Here is a 16,539-nt window from a genome sequence, read left to right on the forward strand (position 1 = left end):
ATAAACCTTCTTACCCCATCTATCCAGCGCTCTGGAATCTCTATCAGAAGGGGTAGTATTTTTAGCTGTAGAAGCCTTAACACCCTTGGGACCCTGAGAAATAGTCTCAGGATAAGCAGCAGGATTTTTGAAAAGGGAGTCAGGAGCCCTATAATATCTGTCTGGCTTACTAGGAGCTGAAGGCAGGGAATGAGGAGCCATGCTAGATTCCGAGAACACATCAACAATGTCTAATACAGGAGGTATTGCCAAAGGCCTACGTTGAGGAAGGAGGAAATCCCTAAGCCTTTTTTTTGATTCAGAGAAGTCCTGACTCTCCCAGTGAAAATGTTCCCTTAAAGTATGCAAAGTTTCTCCAAAAGAGTAATCCTCCAGGAGGAGATGCAGATGGGATGGATTCCTCTGCATCAGAATCCTCATAAGGTGGAATAGAAAATTCCTTATCAGTAGAGGAATCAGAAGAAATGGAAACCTGATCTGAAGATTCATAATCAATGCCTTGCCTAGGCTTCTTAGCAAGGGGGTGGGGGATGGGAACCCCTGATCAAGGTAATTAAATCCTCAGCCATTTTGATCATTTGTTTTTTAGGCATGGGGGCCTGAGCATGTTGCTCATGCATTGGTTTTTTAGACATAGAAGTCGTTTTTGACCTTGTTTTTGTTGATGGCGTCGGTTTAATATAAAAATGTTGAGGCCTAAAAACACCCTCAGAAGCCGATGCCTGCTCAGTGGCTCTGGACCCATCCAAGGGAGAGACATCCGCGGGTTCAATACTTTGCGAATCTCGCTGCATACCGGGCTCCGAATGGGTCTCAGTCAAGGCCTGCGACTCAAAAGTAGCGAGTTTCAGGGGCTGCGAAAGCTCCTCACTGAGTACCGGCGACTGGCTTAGGAGAAGCTTCGTCGGTTTTGGAAATCGACGGTCTGTCTCTGTCTTTTTCCTTGCATTTTTTGTGAACTCTGGTAGTCAGATTGCTAACCGACGACATTTCAGGGTAGTTAAATCTTGAACCAAAATATTTAGAAGCAAAAATATACCGATGCTTAATAGTGCATTGGTTAAATTTAGCACAAAACTGACAGCAAGGCACATTGTGATCAGGGCCTAGGCAAGGAATACAGTACAAATGAAAATCCTTATGAGGTATTTGCTTCCCACAAGTAATGCAATTATTAACTTTTACTGACATCTGTAAGGAGCAAGAAAAAGTTTCCCCAATGGGGTACTTAGCTTTAGTTTGAAGACTTTGGTTCTGAAACTCGAAAATGAAAATTTCAAGAGTCGGCCGACCGGTACTTGCGAACTGCTTCTGCTCTGGGCACCGCGCAGCAAGAAAGACAGATTAAAATGGCGTCAGCTGCATGTTTTATACCCCTGACGACCTGATGTCATGGAAGAGGAAACAGCAACCGACGCAGGACCAAACACTTTGTTATTCAGGCCGATTGAGGGCAACTTGCCAGCAGATAACCCCAAATGTAATGACTGCAACAGTGAAACACGAAGAACATCAAATACTCTCAGCAGACCCAAATGCGCTCTTTCAGAACAACACCCACATCTACACATAGACCTACATCTATAGGAGCCTCTACCACTAAGCCCATAATGCAAGCCACCACACAATCTAACATTCTAGTCTTTGGAGACACTGATGTCCCTCTCACCAGGCTGAGTAAGGAGAATGTTACAGTCAGTTGCTTATCAGGGGCTAGGATCTGCCACATTACACATGCACTCAGGTCACTGGACCACAAGTACCAGTATGACTCGGTCATAGTCCATGTGGGAGTACATGACCTGAGTCGTACCTCCCTCGACTACATGAAGAGAGACATCACGGAGCTCTTGGAATATGCGTCTCAGGCTGGTATGAGCCTAGCATTGAGGAGCAATTTACCTTCTCCAAGGATGATGCCACAGTACAAACAAAAGATGATTGGCTTTAATAATTGGCTTAGTTTCTGGTGTCATTCTAAGGTGGTGGAATATTTGTCAGCATGGAAGAAGATGGTCAACACACTATGCTGCTTTGCCAGGGATGGTCTGCACCTCCCCCCTCTAGGCTTTCGAGTATTAACTAAAACACTATCTTCCTCCAGAGTGCCTTTTTTAGCAAATGCCAAACTGAAAGCACTTCCAACAGAGAAAATCAAAATCAAGAAAATCAAAAGGTATTACTGCTTAATGCCAGGAGGCTAAACAAAGAACTCCACTCCCTACAAGCTCTCTTTACCCTAGAGAATTCTGACATCTGTGCAGTCACTGAGACATGGTTTAAAGCTGCAGAGAACACACCAACAGTGCAAGGTTATAATGCCTTCCACACATTTAGACCAGCTACTTCACAGTCAGGGAATAAATCTGGAGGTGTCTCTATTTATATCAAAAATATACTTCAAGTCTGGTCAAACAGGACAATGCACTTGAGCTGCTCCATGCTCAAATCACCATAGGTAAAATCTAATACCATTTCCTTGCAAGCTACAGGTCCCCCTCTATAATCCAGGAAAGCCATACCATGTATTTAAACTTAACAGAAACACAAGCCATTCAACCCAATACTGTACTTTAATTACCCCACTATTAACTGGGAATCCTATATGACACCAAGCGTACATGCGCAGAGATTCCTGTATTTTGAAAACAGGAAGTCCCTGGACTAGATAGTCAATACACCAACCAGGTGTGCAGCCATACTGGATCTGGTTCTCACTAATAATGGAGACTGCTGCACACCCCTTGCTGTAATCCCTTCCCTAGTAAGGTCAGACCACAAAATGGTCTCCTTTGAAGTAAAAATAAAACTTGGACCCCCAGTTAAACCTGGAATATTCAGGAACTATTCTAAGGCTTACCTCCTGCTCTTAAGTGAGAACATGGCAAAATGTCAAGCACCTATAAACCCTGAGAACACTGCTGCCTATGCAGGACTGTTCACCGAAACCCTGTAAAAGGATGTTAACAGCTGCATAGAGGCAGTTGTACCCACAGGAAGTAGTACAGAACTAACTTAAAAAACAAGCCACCCTGGTGGAATCACAAAATCAATAGGCTGTATAACAAGATGAAGAGAATCATGCCAAAAATTAGGTGGTGTAGCACCCAGCAGGATAAAAGCACTCTCAAACTAAAAAAACAACCCAGAGGACAAAGTCTACCTAAGCCAAATTTGAGTTAAGTTTGGCCTCCCAGGCCAAGGACAACCACAAAGCATCCTTTAGCTATGTCCGCAGCCTCAAAGGCTATACATAATTGTGTGCAGAGCTCATTGTAAATGGAGCCACCTATACTGAGCCAGAAGATATAACAAACCTCCTGGCTGATAAATTTAGCTCCAGCATTACCCCTCTATCCCTCTCAACCTTCCCTCAAGAAATATCATCAAATATAACTCACCCTACTATCGCTAAGGAACACATCCTTAATGCTTTCTCTAAGACCAAGAACACTGCATCAATGGGTCCAGACAATAACCCAACAGCATGAAACATTCCCTATAAGGGCATCTGGAATTACTATTTAACTGTAGCCTCCAAACAGGCTTCATGCCTCATGAATGGAGAAAGGCAACAGCCATCCCTTTGCACAAAGGTGGGCCATCTACACACCCTGGAAACTAGAGACCCATGAGTCTCACTACTCTTATATGTAAAGCCATGGAAAGAATTATCATAGAGATGATCAACAGAGATATGGCAAACCTCCAAACACTGGATACAACCTAGTTTGGTTTCGTCAAGGGCAGATCATGCCTACTTAACCTGGTGGACGACTTTGAGAAGGTCACCAAAGCAATGGATGAGGGCAAAATCATTCACACTGCCTACCTTGACCTGGCCAAGGCATTTGAGACAATACCCCATTCGGGCATTGTTGACAAACCCAGGAGGTTAGGTGCAAACCTGTATGTCACCCGGTGGATAGCCAACTTGTTCACAGACAGGACCCAGGAAGTTAGATTTGGGGTGTCCACCTCTACAAAGAGGCCAGTCACAAGTGGAATCCCTCAGGGATCAGTCCTTGGACCGCTCCTTTTTGGCATTTACCTCACAGAAGTCAAGGCCAATGTCAGTGGTTTCTGACTGACTAAATTTGCAGATGACTGCAAATTAGGGGCCGTCACTGATGCAAATGTTTTCTAGGAGGGGCTGACAGACAAACAACTGGTGTCAAAGCCATGGACTAAAACTAAATGCCAAGAAATGCATAATACTATCCCCTTTGGGAAGTCATCCATCCCTGGTAACTATCATATTGACAACACACCCCTTAGAGTTGACCCACTAGTCAGGGACTTAACACAAACATAGACAGTAATCTAGTCTTTGACCATCACGTGTCGACAGTGGTGAGGAAATCATTCTATGTTGTGCAAATTATAAACTAAGGTATGGCATCTAAGTCCAAAGAAGTCATTGTTCCACTGTATTCGGCATTCATCAGACCTATTGAGTACAATGCCCCCTTTGGTACATACCAAACCAGGCATATCCAACAACTGGAATGCCCACATAGGTTCCTCACTAAAAGAATACAGAGCGTAAGTAAAATGTCCTTTGCAGACCGCCTCAAGGCCCTATACCCGTATTCTGTCTCCTACATGCTTTTGAGAGGAGATCTATGCCTGGCATACAGAGCATTGTCAGACCCCACTCTAATGGACATCTTGCATATCCCACAAAACAAACAGCACCAGAATTACTCATTCTAAACACTTCAACCTTGCCTGTGATATAAATAAAACCTGCTGGAGAGAGAGGTGTGTATCCCAAACACTACCCAGTCTATGGAACAGGCTCCCCCATCCTTGTGAAGCAGAGTTCCTCTCTAACTCAATTCAAGTGCAACTTGGACAACAGGACAAGAAACCGGAAATTCATCCCTGGTTTGGCACCCATGTCTCTAATGGACATGGGTAAACTGTAAATGGTTCATCTCCCAAACCCATGCTTACATTTATCAAAGGTATCACAACTTGTCAGAGATTTGGGATGCATGGCTAGGCTTAAAAAGGCCATTGTGGTCATTAGCCTAGTAAACACCTATGAATTTTCAAAATAGCATAACGTAAGCCAGTCAAAAATGTGGTTTACATGTTCAATGTGCTGACATTGCTGAATCGAAACTCCGAACATTTTGAATTTGGCAGTTTTCGATGTCAGCCAAGATATACTTACCTGCTTGCTTTCCTGCAGTATGAATGAACACAGTTCAGTACTGCACAAGGAGAGAATTTACATCTTTGCAGGGGAGCAAGCCCTCCTGCACTCCCCTGCAAACTATATATTCCAACACCCAGATCGCACTACTGTGAATAAAAGGATGAATTTCCCAATCCTCACTGTACCGCGATCTCTGTTCATAACAGTGAACACATATCAGCGAATGCACAGTGGCATTCGCGGCAACAGACACTTGGAGAATTGAAGGTCGGTAAAATGGGAATTAATCTACTGACGTTCGACATTCCTGTCTTTGCCAAACCTTCAGTCTTCATTTTGATAGTAAACCATATATATGGTTTTATTGAGGGGAGGCAAACATTGGACAATATTAGTAGAAGAATGATGATCCAAACAGAAGCAGGATGTAAGAAAACAATGCTATTGCTGGTGGGTCTTGATGCAGAGAAAGCATTCAATAGCATCAGCTGGGATTTTATGAATAGGGCAATAGCGCCATTCACATTCCCTGACTGAATAATATAGCTAATTAGGAGGATAGATGAAGGGTTAGAGGCAAGAATTAAGGTAGGAGGGTTCCTCTCCAACATGATGTGTCTGAACAGAAGAATAAAGCAATGGTACCCTCTTTCTGCTTTGTTTTTCATTTACAGACACTAGCAAAGAAAATAAAGGACTGAATTTCAAGGATGTAAATGGTGTGATAATCAAACTTATTGGCAGCTATTACTTTGTATTTCATAAATGCAGACAAGGACATTTTGGTGTTATGGAACAATTTGAAACAGCTTTTAAGTCTTTTGGAGATATAAAATTAAAGAAGATAAAACAAAAAACTACATACTCTCACCTGGACTGGGTCAGCAACACATACATTTATGAAAACAAATGTAGTATCTAGACATATGAATTAAAAATAATTCTGTTATGGCAAAATTAAGAAACTAGAAGGTCTTGATTGTGGATATAGATAGTAGCATACAAGAAGTGAAAATGTTTTTAGTTCCATTAGTTGCATACACAGGTCAGGCTTATTTTTATCAACACGCACAACTGAAATCCAAACCAGAGTAAATATAAAGCAAAACTGTCAACAGCAGGATTGACTGACTTTTATTACAAGGTTAAGTGCTTCTATGAACTTTAGACTTTTTAGTCGAGGTTAGAACAGAAGCTGCTGTTAAGCTAGGGATAATTAGTACGATATATAAAATATTGCATGATAACTATAAGAATCAATCATTGTTCAAACAAGCTGATATGGTATCTGAGAGATGTATTTACACAGTCTCACTGGAGGCAAAGTACTCGCATAAAAAGTACTCCTAATGTCAATAAGTCTGTCAGTAGTAAACATGATGCACCCATCACATACAATTCAAATCCTGAAAACTACAGACACAATTCTCACTAGTCTTATATGCAAAGCCACAGAAAGAATTATTATGGAAATGATCAATAATAATAATATAGTACACCTCCAGACATTGGACCCAACCCAGTTTGGTTTTGTGAAGGGCAGGTCATGCCTACTCAACTTGGTGAACTTCTTTGAGAAGGTCACCAAAGCAATGGATGAGGACAAAATGGTTCACGCTGCCTATCTTCATCTGGCCAAGGCATTTGACACAATACCCCACTTGGGCATTGTTGACAAACTCAGGAGTTTAGGTACAAACCTGTATGTCACCTGGGGATAGCCAACTGGCTCATAGACAGGACCCAGGAAGTTAGAATTGGAAGGCCACCTCTACAAATAGGCCAGTCACAACTGGAGTCCCTTAGGGACTGGTCCTTGGACCACTCCTTTTTGGCATTTACTTCACAGAAGTCAAGGCCAATGTCAATGGTCTCTGGCTGACTAAATCTGCAGATGATTGCAAATTAGGAGCGTTACTAAATCTCACACTGACAAAAATATTCTCCAGGAAGGGCTGATGCAGACAAACAACTAGTGTCAGAGCCACGGATTAAACCTAAATGCCAAGAAATGCATAATAGTATCCTTCATGAAGTCATCCACCCCTGGAAAGTATATCGACAACACACCCCTTAGATATGACCTAGTAGTCAGGAACATAGGACACATCACACGTCTATAGTAGTGAGGAAATCATTCTATGTTGCACAACTTATAAACAAATGTACGGCATCTAGGTCCAAAGAAGTCACTGTTCCACTGTACTTGGCATTCATCAGACATATCACTGGGCATAATGCCCCCTTTGCTATGTATCTAACCAGACATATCCTACAATTGGAATGTCCATAGAGGTTTCTCACTAAAAGAATACAGGTTGTAAGTAAAATGTTCTATGTAGACCACCTCAAGGCCCTATCCCTGTATTTTGTCTCCTACAGGACGTTGAGGGGAGATGTATGCTTGGCATACAGGGCACTGTCAGACCCCACTCTGATGGACCTCCTGCTTATCCACAAAACCACCACCACTAGAATAACCCATTCCAAAGACTTAAACCTTGCCTGTGATATAAATAGGACCTACTGGAAGAAGGTGTGTTTCCCTGAGACTACCCCATCTCTGGAACAGGCTTCCCATCCATGTGAAGCAGAGTTCCTCCCTAACCCAATTCAAGTGTAACTTTGACAATTGAATGGGGAACATGAAATTCATCCCTGGTTTGGCAACTATGTCTCTAATGGACACAGGGAATCTGTAAATGGTTAATCTCCCAAGCTCCTGCTTACACTTATCAAAGTTACCAGAATTTGTCAGAAATTTGGGATGCATGGCTAGGCTTAAAAAGGCCCTTGTGGTAGTTAGCTTGGTAAACACCCATTAAACTATAAGCAGTGTGAAGCTGATGAAAGCAACAAAGGAAAAGTACCTGAGGGTGTTGATCACCCTCAGACTGGGCCACCAGGAGTAAAGTGACAGGACACTGATGACAGCAAGCATAATTCTGGTGTATATGCTTGGGGGGGGGGGGGGGGCAGAATCCAGAAGTAAGAATGTAACGTTCCTGCTAGATAAGGTCTGATCAAGATACACCTTTAACTAGTTTGTGCAGTTCTAGTTCTTCAGGTCAGAAGAACAGGAAACAGCAGGAAAGAATGCAAAATAAAGGTATCTGAAGGATGTGTGGACCAAAGGGGAAATAATTCAACTAAAGACTACAGATCCCAAGGTGACTGTCAACAATAACAATAAAGTACAACTGTGCTACGAACTTAATTGTAAATCTTCAAATACATTCACAGTTGCACTACTGACTCTTAGAATTCCTGCCTGCAGGAGCCCGATGGCCAGTTTGACTTTCAACCCTTTGTCTTTTCCCACTCCAGAGCCATCAGACTTTCTCCCATTCTGACATCAAGATGTTGGTGGTCTAAGGGGGTTTCAGTTGATGCTGTCTTCAGATCCTTGTTGATGTTCAGTGAGCATCTCAAAGCTCTGGTTACATCGTCAGTCTTTTGGGATGACTTGATCTGAACTCACAACTAAGTATTCCAGTGGAGAGCAATCTTTAATTTTGCTATTACTATAGTTTTTTTTTCAGTGATATTTGCAGTTATTTGCTAAAAAGGTGAAGAATTGTCTCAAGTACAGGATGCAGATAAACCCAGACATTTCCATAAGTTACATATTTTACTCCTGATTTCCCCCAGTGTACCTTATTTACAACCATAAAGTACAGGGCACAGTCTTATCCAGGAAAGCTTATTGCCAAAAAAGACACACACCTGGTCTTGGTACCCCAGCTCTTCTTTAGACTTTTCACAGAAGAAAAATAAATTTTTGGAGAAAAAAATCTAGAAAAATTCCAACATTACATCAAAATCCGACAGCTCCCATAGCCTCAGAGATACCAATATCAGTGAGGTGCCTTTGTGGACCAGGTATCTGGCTTTTTCTGTGCAAATGTGACTGTGGTGTTGGATATGTTAAGTAAAGGGGATATGAGGAGTTAAATATCCTCCAAAAGAAAAAATCCTGAAAAAAGGAAAGATCTTCAGTTTTCAAGAACTGTGATACACTCATATGATTATGTATATTGTGTGTGCGTGCGGCGGGTGTATGCATAGATGTGTGTATATAGATTGATCTAAAGCACATTTTAATCAAAAACAAAAGCACTGATACAATTAATCGAACACATTTCATCAAAAACACATGCACTGAAACACATGGTAAATATATCTCCCAAAATTATTTTTTTACAGGGGTAAGCCCCCTGTACCCACTTCCTTAAATAAACTAATTCAGCAGTTGTATGACTGTGGAGAAAACAGAAAGGTCCTCACACAATAATCATTGCTGGTGCACAAACACAAACTTCTAGAGATGGAGGTACAACATTAACAGTGGGCAGTAGCATGGTACAAATACTGATTAACACGAACTTGGCATTGCAATTTCTATGATGCAAAACTATACCAGCAGTGCTTTTCTACAGCCATATACACTTTTCTATCAAAGCAATTCAATGATTTGTGTTTTTAATCAGTTGTGACTGTGTTTTCTGTTTTTGATGAAATATATGAATATATGGTTACAGGGATTTTAGTTAAATGTTTCTTTCATCGAAGGGTGAATTGTGTTTTTTCAGCCAATTCACCCTTTGTTGAATGATTGGAAGTGGACTTGGTAATAGACCTTGTGACACTAGGGTTTTGGAAGTTTTTTTCCCCCACTGTTATGCAATCTCATAGATCGTATATATGTAAGCAAGCAAGGGGTGTGTGAGAGTGATGCAGGGGGACTTGCACTCCAACCAAAAACTTTTACTGTACATTCGACAGAATGTAGAGATGGTGTTTTATTTTGCCAGAGAGTTTTGAGTCGGTGATAATTTGCTTCTAGTAACACACACACATGCATGCATGCATATAAAATATACATACACAGACAAAAACAGATGTACACTGCACTCATGAACATTAACATATGAATGCACATGCTTCCATGACTAAAACTTTGTGCTAAAATGTGTGAGGATATGCACCTGGTAATACAGAGTCGCCTATATGTCTTAAATGAAAAGGACTCATTTGAGTTGCTTTTTGAAACACTAAAGTTACTACTGGAAGTATTAATTTAAAGAAGAATGCTGAGTAAAACAATAAAACACCTTCAGTTTACCAGTAATATGAATGCAAACTCCACATGATATATGGATTCACCTTGTGTTGTGGGCCAACACTAGTCAGATTCTAGTCTGGTAAGAAATATAAGAAATTTTTAAGGTGTAGTAACAGCATAATAAAATACACTTAATTTTGTATATACGTGAGTAAATACCTACCATTTCATAACACAATTTAAACACATTAGTGCAGAGCCCTTACCTCTATACTGGGGGAAATAATGCCTCAGATGTCTTCCAGAGTGCAAGATCTTCTGTTGGAAAAGATCAATTTTGTTCAAAAATAAAATCTGTGGAACCAAAAAAATAAAATATGAGAATGTATAGCTCAGGAATCAGCTTCAATTCAAAGATTAACTAAAGCGACTCATGCTGAAGACTTGCTCAGTTTGTACTGTAATAGTAGTAAATTACAGTAGTGTTAGGGACTTAACATAATTGTAGATGTCCTACACACACACACACACACACACACACACATAGATCTACATGATTTTATATATATATATATATATATATATATATATATATATATAAATAGATGGATATAGAGATATTTATGTAGACATACAGACAAATCTATTGAAGTTAACCTAAGCTACTCAAGTAGACTGACACTAAAAACATCAAATGTAAAAGGCTGAAATAAAAACAATGACACCCTAATACAGTCTGAGCCTCAGCCTTGAAACATGCATGACAAATCTACAGGTTTTTTTTGTTTTTTGTTTTGCAGAGGCCCCTACGACCACCTCCCTTACCCCCCCCCCCGCTAATTATATATTCTAACTCTGAGATAGCACAGTCCCCAGGGAAGGGGCATATTGCTCAACCCGGGGGACTGTCGAACTTTTACACTTCTTTTTTGTCGACAAAACAGAGCTCAGCTATTTGACTTCAGCCCAGTACCTACCTTCCCCATTAAAATACTTCTACATGAGCTAAAATCAACTCCCCCAGACTACTTAAAAATGGCTGCAAATGCAATTGCTTTTCCAGTCTCTATATTGATAAATAGATCTACAACTAAAAAATGTTCCTTCCATCTGGAAAAAATCCTTTATTATACTTTTACACAAAGGTGGCACATCTACAGCGTTTAATAACTATGGGCCTATTACAATCCTCTCCCTCTGTGATATAAGGAGATACTGCCAGCTATGCCAGGAGAAGTAGGGCAGTGAATGTGTACCCTTTCTGGAGACACTGGAAAACATGAAGGTCCTACCGAACACCCTGACATTGGGCAATTTCAATTACCCTACCATTCATAGGGAAAACTACTCGAGTACAAATTCCAAGGCCTAGCGCTTCCTGAAATTCATCAACTCAAACACCCCGGATCAGCTGATAAACTCCCCTACCAGAAGTGAAAACATATTGGACCTGGTCATCACCAACATGGGTGACAGGTATTCCACACCGGAGGTCAACCTGTCACTGGTTAGATCAGACTATAAACTAATCACTCTGGATGTCCACACCCCACCACCACCCCCAACTAAGGAAACCACCATAAAATCTTTTCTAAAGCAAACTTTACCTTACTTAGGACAAAGGTGGTAAGTTTCACAGCTCCCACGCTAAAGGATAATGATGCCCAAGATGCAGAAACCTTTACAAATGCACTCTATGAGCACCTACAAGGATGCATGGATCGTGCCATCCCTAGCAAAACCAAGACTCACTCCTCTAAGAGAAGGAAACCAGTTTGGTGGACCCCTGCAATAAACAAGCTATACAATAGTAGGAGGAAACTAGTTCAGAAAAAAAAGCAAATCCCAAGAAGGAAAGACATCCCTGATCAGTATCAGTAAGAAACTAAGGTCCCTCATGAAATCATACAAGGCTAACTTCGAAAGAAAAATAGCCAAGGATTCAAAAGATAACCACAAAGCCTTCTTTAGCTATGTTAAGAATCTAAGTGGCAACTCACAGATATGCACTGAACTAGTGCAAAATAGCACAAAATATACTGAACCTACTGATATTGCCAACATCCTGGCAGATAGATTCAGTGCAAACTTCTCCCCCTTCTCACCTCCAAAAGGGCCCACAACAATACTGGAAAAGTGTAGTGTCCCAAAAATCACAGGTGAAAACAGCCCTTTCAAAAGCCAAAAACACAGCGTCAATGGGACCAGATGGTGTCCCAGGCTGCGTCTTGCACGAACTACAGAACGAACTAACCCCCCACCTAAACACACTGTTCAACCTCAGCCTCTCCACAGGCTGCATAGAATGGCATACAGCAATGGTTATTCCTCTCCACAAAGGAGGGGCCACAACTGACCCTGGTAACTATCACCCCATAAGCCTGACTAGCCTGGTCTGCAAGGCTATGGAGCGCATCATCATGGAACTCATTAACAAGACATTAGGAACCTCCAAACACTCGACCCGACCCAGTTCGGCTTTGTTAAGGGCAGATCATGCCTACTAAACCTGGTTGACTTCTTCAAGACAGTCACCAAGGCCATAGACGAGGGAACGGTGGTTCACACAGCCTACCTTTACCTCGCCAAGGCTTTTGACACTATTCCCCACTCGGGTATTACAGAAAAACTCACCAGCCTGAACATAAACCCCTACATCACAAGATGGGTTGCCAACTTGCTTACAGACAGAACTCACACGGTAAGAATAGCGGGCTCCAAGTCCAACTCTAAACCAGTCACAAGTGGTGTCTCACAAGGCTCGGTCCTGGGACCCCTACTGTTCGGCATATACTTCTCAGAAGTACAGGTAAACACAGGAGGACTATGGCTAACCAAGTTTGCTGATGACTGCAAACTGGGAGCCATAATTGACTCTCTGGTTGTCACGGACATCCTCCAAAAGGGCCTTACTGAGACGGACACCTGGTGTCAAAGTCATGGCCTCAAGCTAAATGTCAAAAAATGCATAGTCATCCCATTTGGAAAAAACAAAACACCCACGAATTACCACATAGGTGGCAGCCCCCTTAATACAGAAGAGGTAATAAGAGATCTGGAGACCTGGGTAGATAGTAATCTCTCCTCTGACAATCATATTGCCAAAGTAGTTAGGAAATCCTTCTACGTGGCCCATCTAATTACTAAAGGGTTCGCATCTAGAAATAAAGAGGTTATAGTGCCCCTCTACCTGTCACTCATTAGACCCATCATAGAGTACAATGCCCTAATTTGGGATGTACTTCACAAGACACTTCCAACAGCTGGAAAGACCACAAAAGTACCTCACCAAGAGGATTACCCATCCTCAAACATATGTCCTATGCAGCCTGACTGAAAAAACTCCGGCTGTACTCAGTGGCATATCGTTTACTCAGAGGTGATCTCTGCCTGACTTACAAAGCCATGACCAACTCAGAATTGATGGACATGCTCCACCTAAAGAAATCCAAGTCACTGCGAGCCACGCACTCTACTGAGCTAAACCTCGCCACAACAATAAACAGAACATGCTGGAGGGATAGATTCCTGTCACAGAGACTCCACATGCTTTGGAACAAAATTCCAAATTACATCAGGCAGAGCCCCTCACTAACACTCTTCAAGTGAAACCTTGGTGAGTGGATGGGTAACAGAAAATACACCCCTGGGATCACTTCATTGGCTCTGCTTGACAGAGGATCAGTTAATTAATCAATTGGGTGGCAAAAGCCGACACACACTGGGTTAGGCTTATAAATGTCCTCAGGCAGATAGCCTAGTAGCTACCTATGAACCTATATGCCAGCGCAGCTAGCTGGAATTTTGTAAAAAAATTATATGTCATTTTTATATCAAACTGGTCTGTACAGATGCTTGTGCTGAAAATGTACTTGTAAAGTTGCTTGTGTTAAAAATGTACCAACAGTGGGACCTGACTGTATTAAATGTGTATGTTTTAACAGACAATACTGGAAGAGAAGAGGTTAATCTCAGTCCCAGCTAACTTTGAAAAATAGTTCAAATTAAATTAGGTCATAAAGATTGCATTTTACCATTCTGGTTGCAGCCAGGGACAAAATGTCTGGGAAACCAAGTATTTGGAAGCCTTCTTTATTGTCTCTAGCTGGGAGCTAATTGCTACTCTGGCAAAATAGAGTTTTGAAATTGTTTTATGATTTTCAGGAGCTGCAGCAGATCTGGGCAAATCTCTATTTGTGTGTATGGTAACACGTAGGTGCTAAAATCCTGGCAGCTTCTAATGTTGGTTATAGTGTGTGAAACAGAGTTAGATGAACAGAAGTAAAGTCATTCTGTAAGCTATCCCAGAAATACTATTTAGATGATATATTGAGAAGTCTCTCAGTCAGTCTGGGCAGTCTGTTTCTTGGAATCTGACATAGAAGGATCCCTCACCTACTTCCTCTTGCCTTGCTCTAGCAAGAGAACCAGGGAATGGTAACTCTTTAGTCAAGAAAATCTAGTGAGATTAGTTAAGTGCATTTTTCTGTAACTGTATGAATCTATTCATCTGTATTATTTTTAATATTTCCTGTCACTGAAATTCAGATGTTTACTGTAAATAGACATTTAGTATTTTCATGTTCTTTTATTATTTATTATTAAATACATTTAAACTTTTCATTGTGGCAGGTCCTTTTAGAAAATATTTTAACCTTTGAGAGTATTTGCATATATTTATTTGGTGATAACTCTGGCCACTCCTGAAAGCCTGGCTGTTTGGTCAACATTACCATTTGTATTAATATCAATTTCACTCAGTATAATTGGATACCCTTTTAAGAGCCTTGTAACTGACTGGTGGCAGTGACTCTACCTTATAGTCTAGGCAAAATATTTAATCTGTGCCAGCCTTTCCCAGGTGTGTGTGTGTGTGTGTGTGTGTGTGTGTGTGTGTGTGTGTGTGTGTGTGTGTGTGTGTGTGTTTGAAAATTAAATCTCAAAGAGTGTATGTGTGTGTCAGCTATTTGCAGCAGGGACACAAAGCACTGGTTTCACAGAGGAAGTGGTGGAGGACTTGGCTTGGACACTCAGCTGAGGACTTAACTCTGCAGCTGTGCCAGTGGGGAACCTTTTTGGGGACCTGGGGAGACACAGACAGAGAGAGAAACCTCGGCTGAGTGTGTTCCTGTGTGCTCAGAAGGGAAATTGTGCTTGATGCAGAGAGGTCTGCATCTGGAAATACTGAGTGTATCCATTTGTGTTCCAAGTGAACATCCCTCTCCAGTGCCAGTGGTGAGGATTCAGGCTCCTTGACTACTGGCCCAGAGGGGGACATCACATGCTGTAGATCAGAGAGAGTTTATGTTCCTTTAAGAAGCATTTCCAGATGCAAGCACATGCATATAAATAATGAGCACATACAGGCAGCAGTGCCATTTTGAGAGAAGAGCCAGAGTGTTAACATGTATGAGGGTGGTAGTCAAGTATGTTTATAACTTTAAGTTTAAGTTACAAAGCCTCATTTCTGATGCGTTTGTGTGTAATAAAGCTGTATGAACTGAACCCATGAATGTTCGTCTGTTTTATCCTATCCAGACAAGCAACACGCACCCTATCAAAAATACTTGAAAAATGTATTTGTGCTCAGCTTCTATACCACTTAAACTCAAACAATCTTGTCTCTTGGAAACACAGCATAGTTTCAGACCCCACCACAACATAATCACTGCCCTGCCTCACTTCACCAACACTACAGACCAGCACAGAAACAATGGTGATCTTGTGTCAACTGTGTTCCTAGACTTATCCAAAGCTTTCAACTCTATATCACACCAACATTTACTCACTGAACTCTCTTCTCTAGGTCTCACTCAATCCTCCCTTAAATGGTTCCATAGTTAGCTACTGGGAAGGTAAAAAAAAAGTTAAATGGCAAAGTACAGTTTTGTACCTACCATAAATGTAGATGTTCGAGTGTATATACTGGCTGCAGTCATCACACTTGGGGTTATCCTGCCATCAGGCAGTCCCGCAGTCGGCCGAATCCCAAAGTCTTGGTCCGGCGTTGGTTGTCGTTGCTTCTTCCCTGACGTCAGTGCGACAGGGGGATAAAAGAGGCAGCCGACACCATTTTCTTCAGTTTTTCTTGCCCCAGATGTCAGGTGCCCCCAACTAGGAAGGCAATACAAATAACTATGCAAAAATACCTTAGTAGATAAACAAAAGTACTAGCTGTTAGCAAATACACCATATAGACATGCATCCAATAGATTGATGTACATGGAGTTATAACTAACACCCTGGTATGTAGAGGGGATGGTGGGAGGGTAACCTGGACTGCAGCAGTATATACACTCGAACATCT

The 16,539-nt window shown here is 41.5% G+C and overlaps 1 protein-coding gene across 1 annotated transcript in view; it reads right to left on the reverse strand.

Annotated features, from left to right (window-relative positions):
- Positions 1–16,539, reverse strand: part of LOC122800234 (guanine nucleotide-binding protein G(o) subunit alpha-like) — a 1,402,105-nt gene that overhangs the window by 348,134 nt on the left and 1,037,432 nt on the right. The window contains exon 5 of the mRNA XM_044069726.1: positions 10,499–10,586. Coding sequence (XP_043925661.1) covers positions 10,499–10,586 — 88 coding nt within the window. The remainder of the gene's footprint in view (positions 1–10,498; positions 10,587–16,539) is intronic.

Source organism: Protopterus annectens, chromosome 4.part0, assembly GCF_019279795.1.
Source record: "Protopterus annectens isolate FY-2018-M chromosome 4.part0, PAN1.0, whole genome shotgun sequence".
In the NCBI taxonomy this organism is placed as follows: Eukaryota; Metazoa; Chordata; order Ceratodontiformes; family Protopteridae; genus Protopterus; species Protopterus annectens.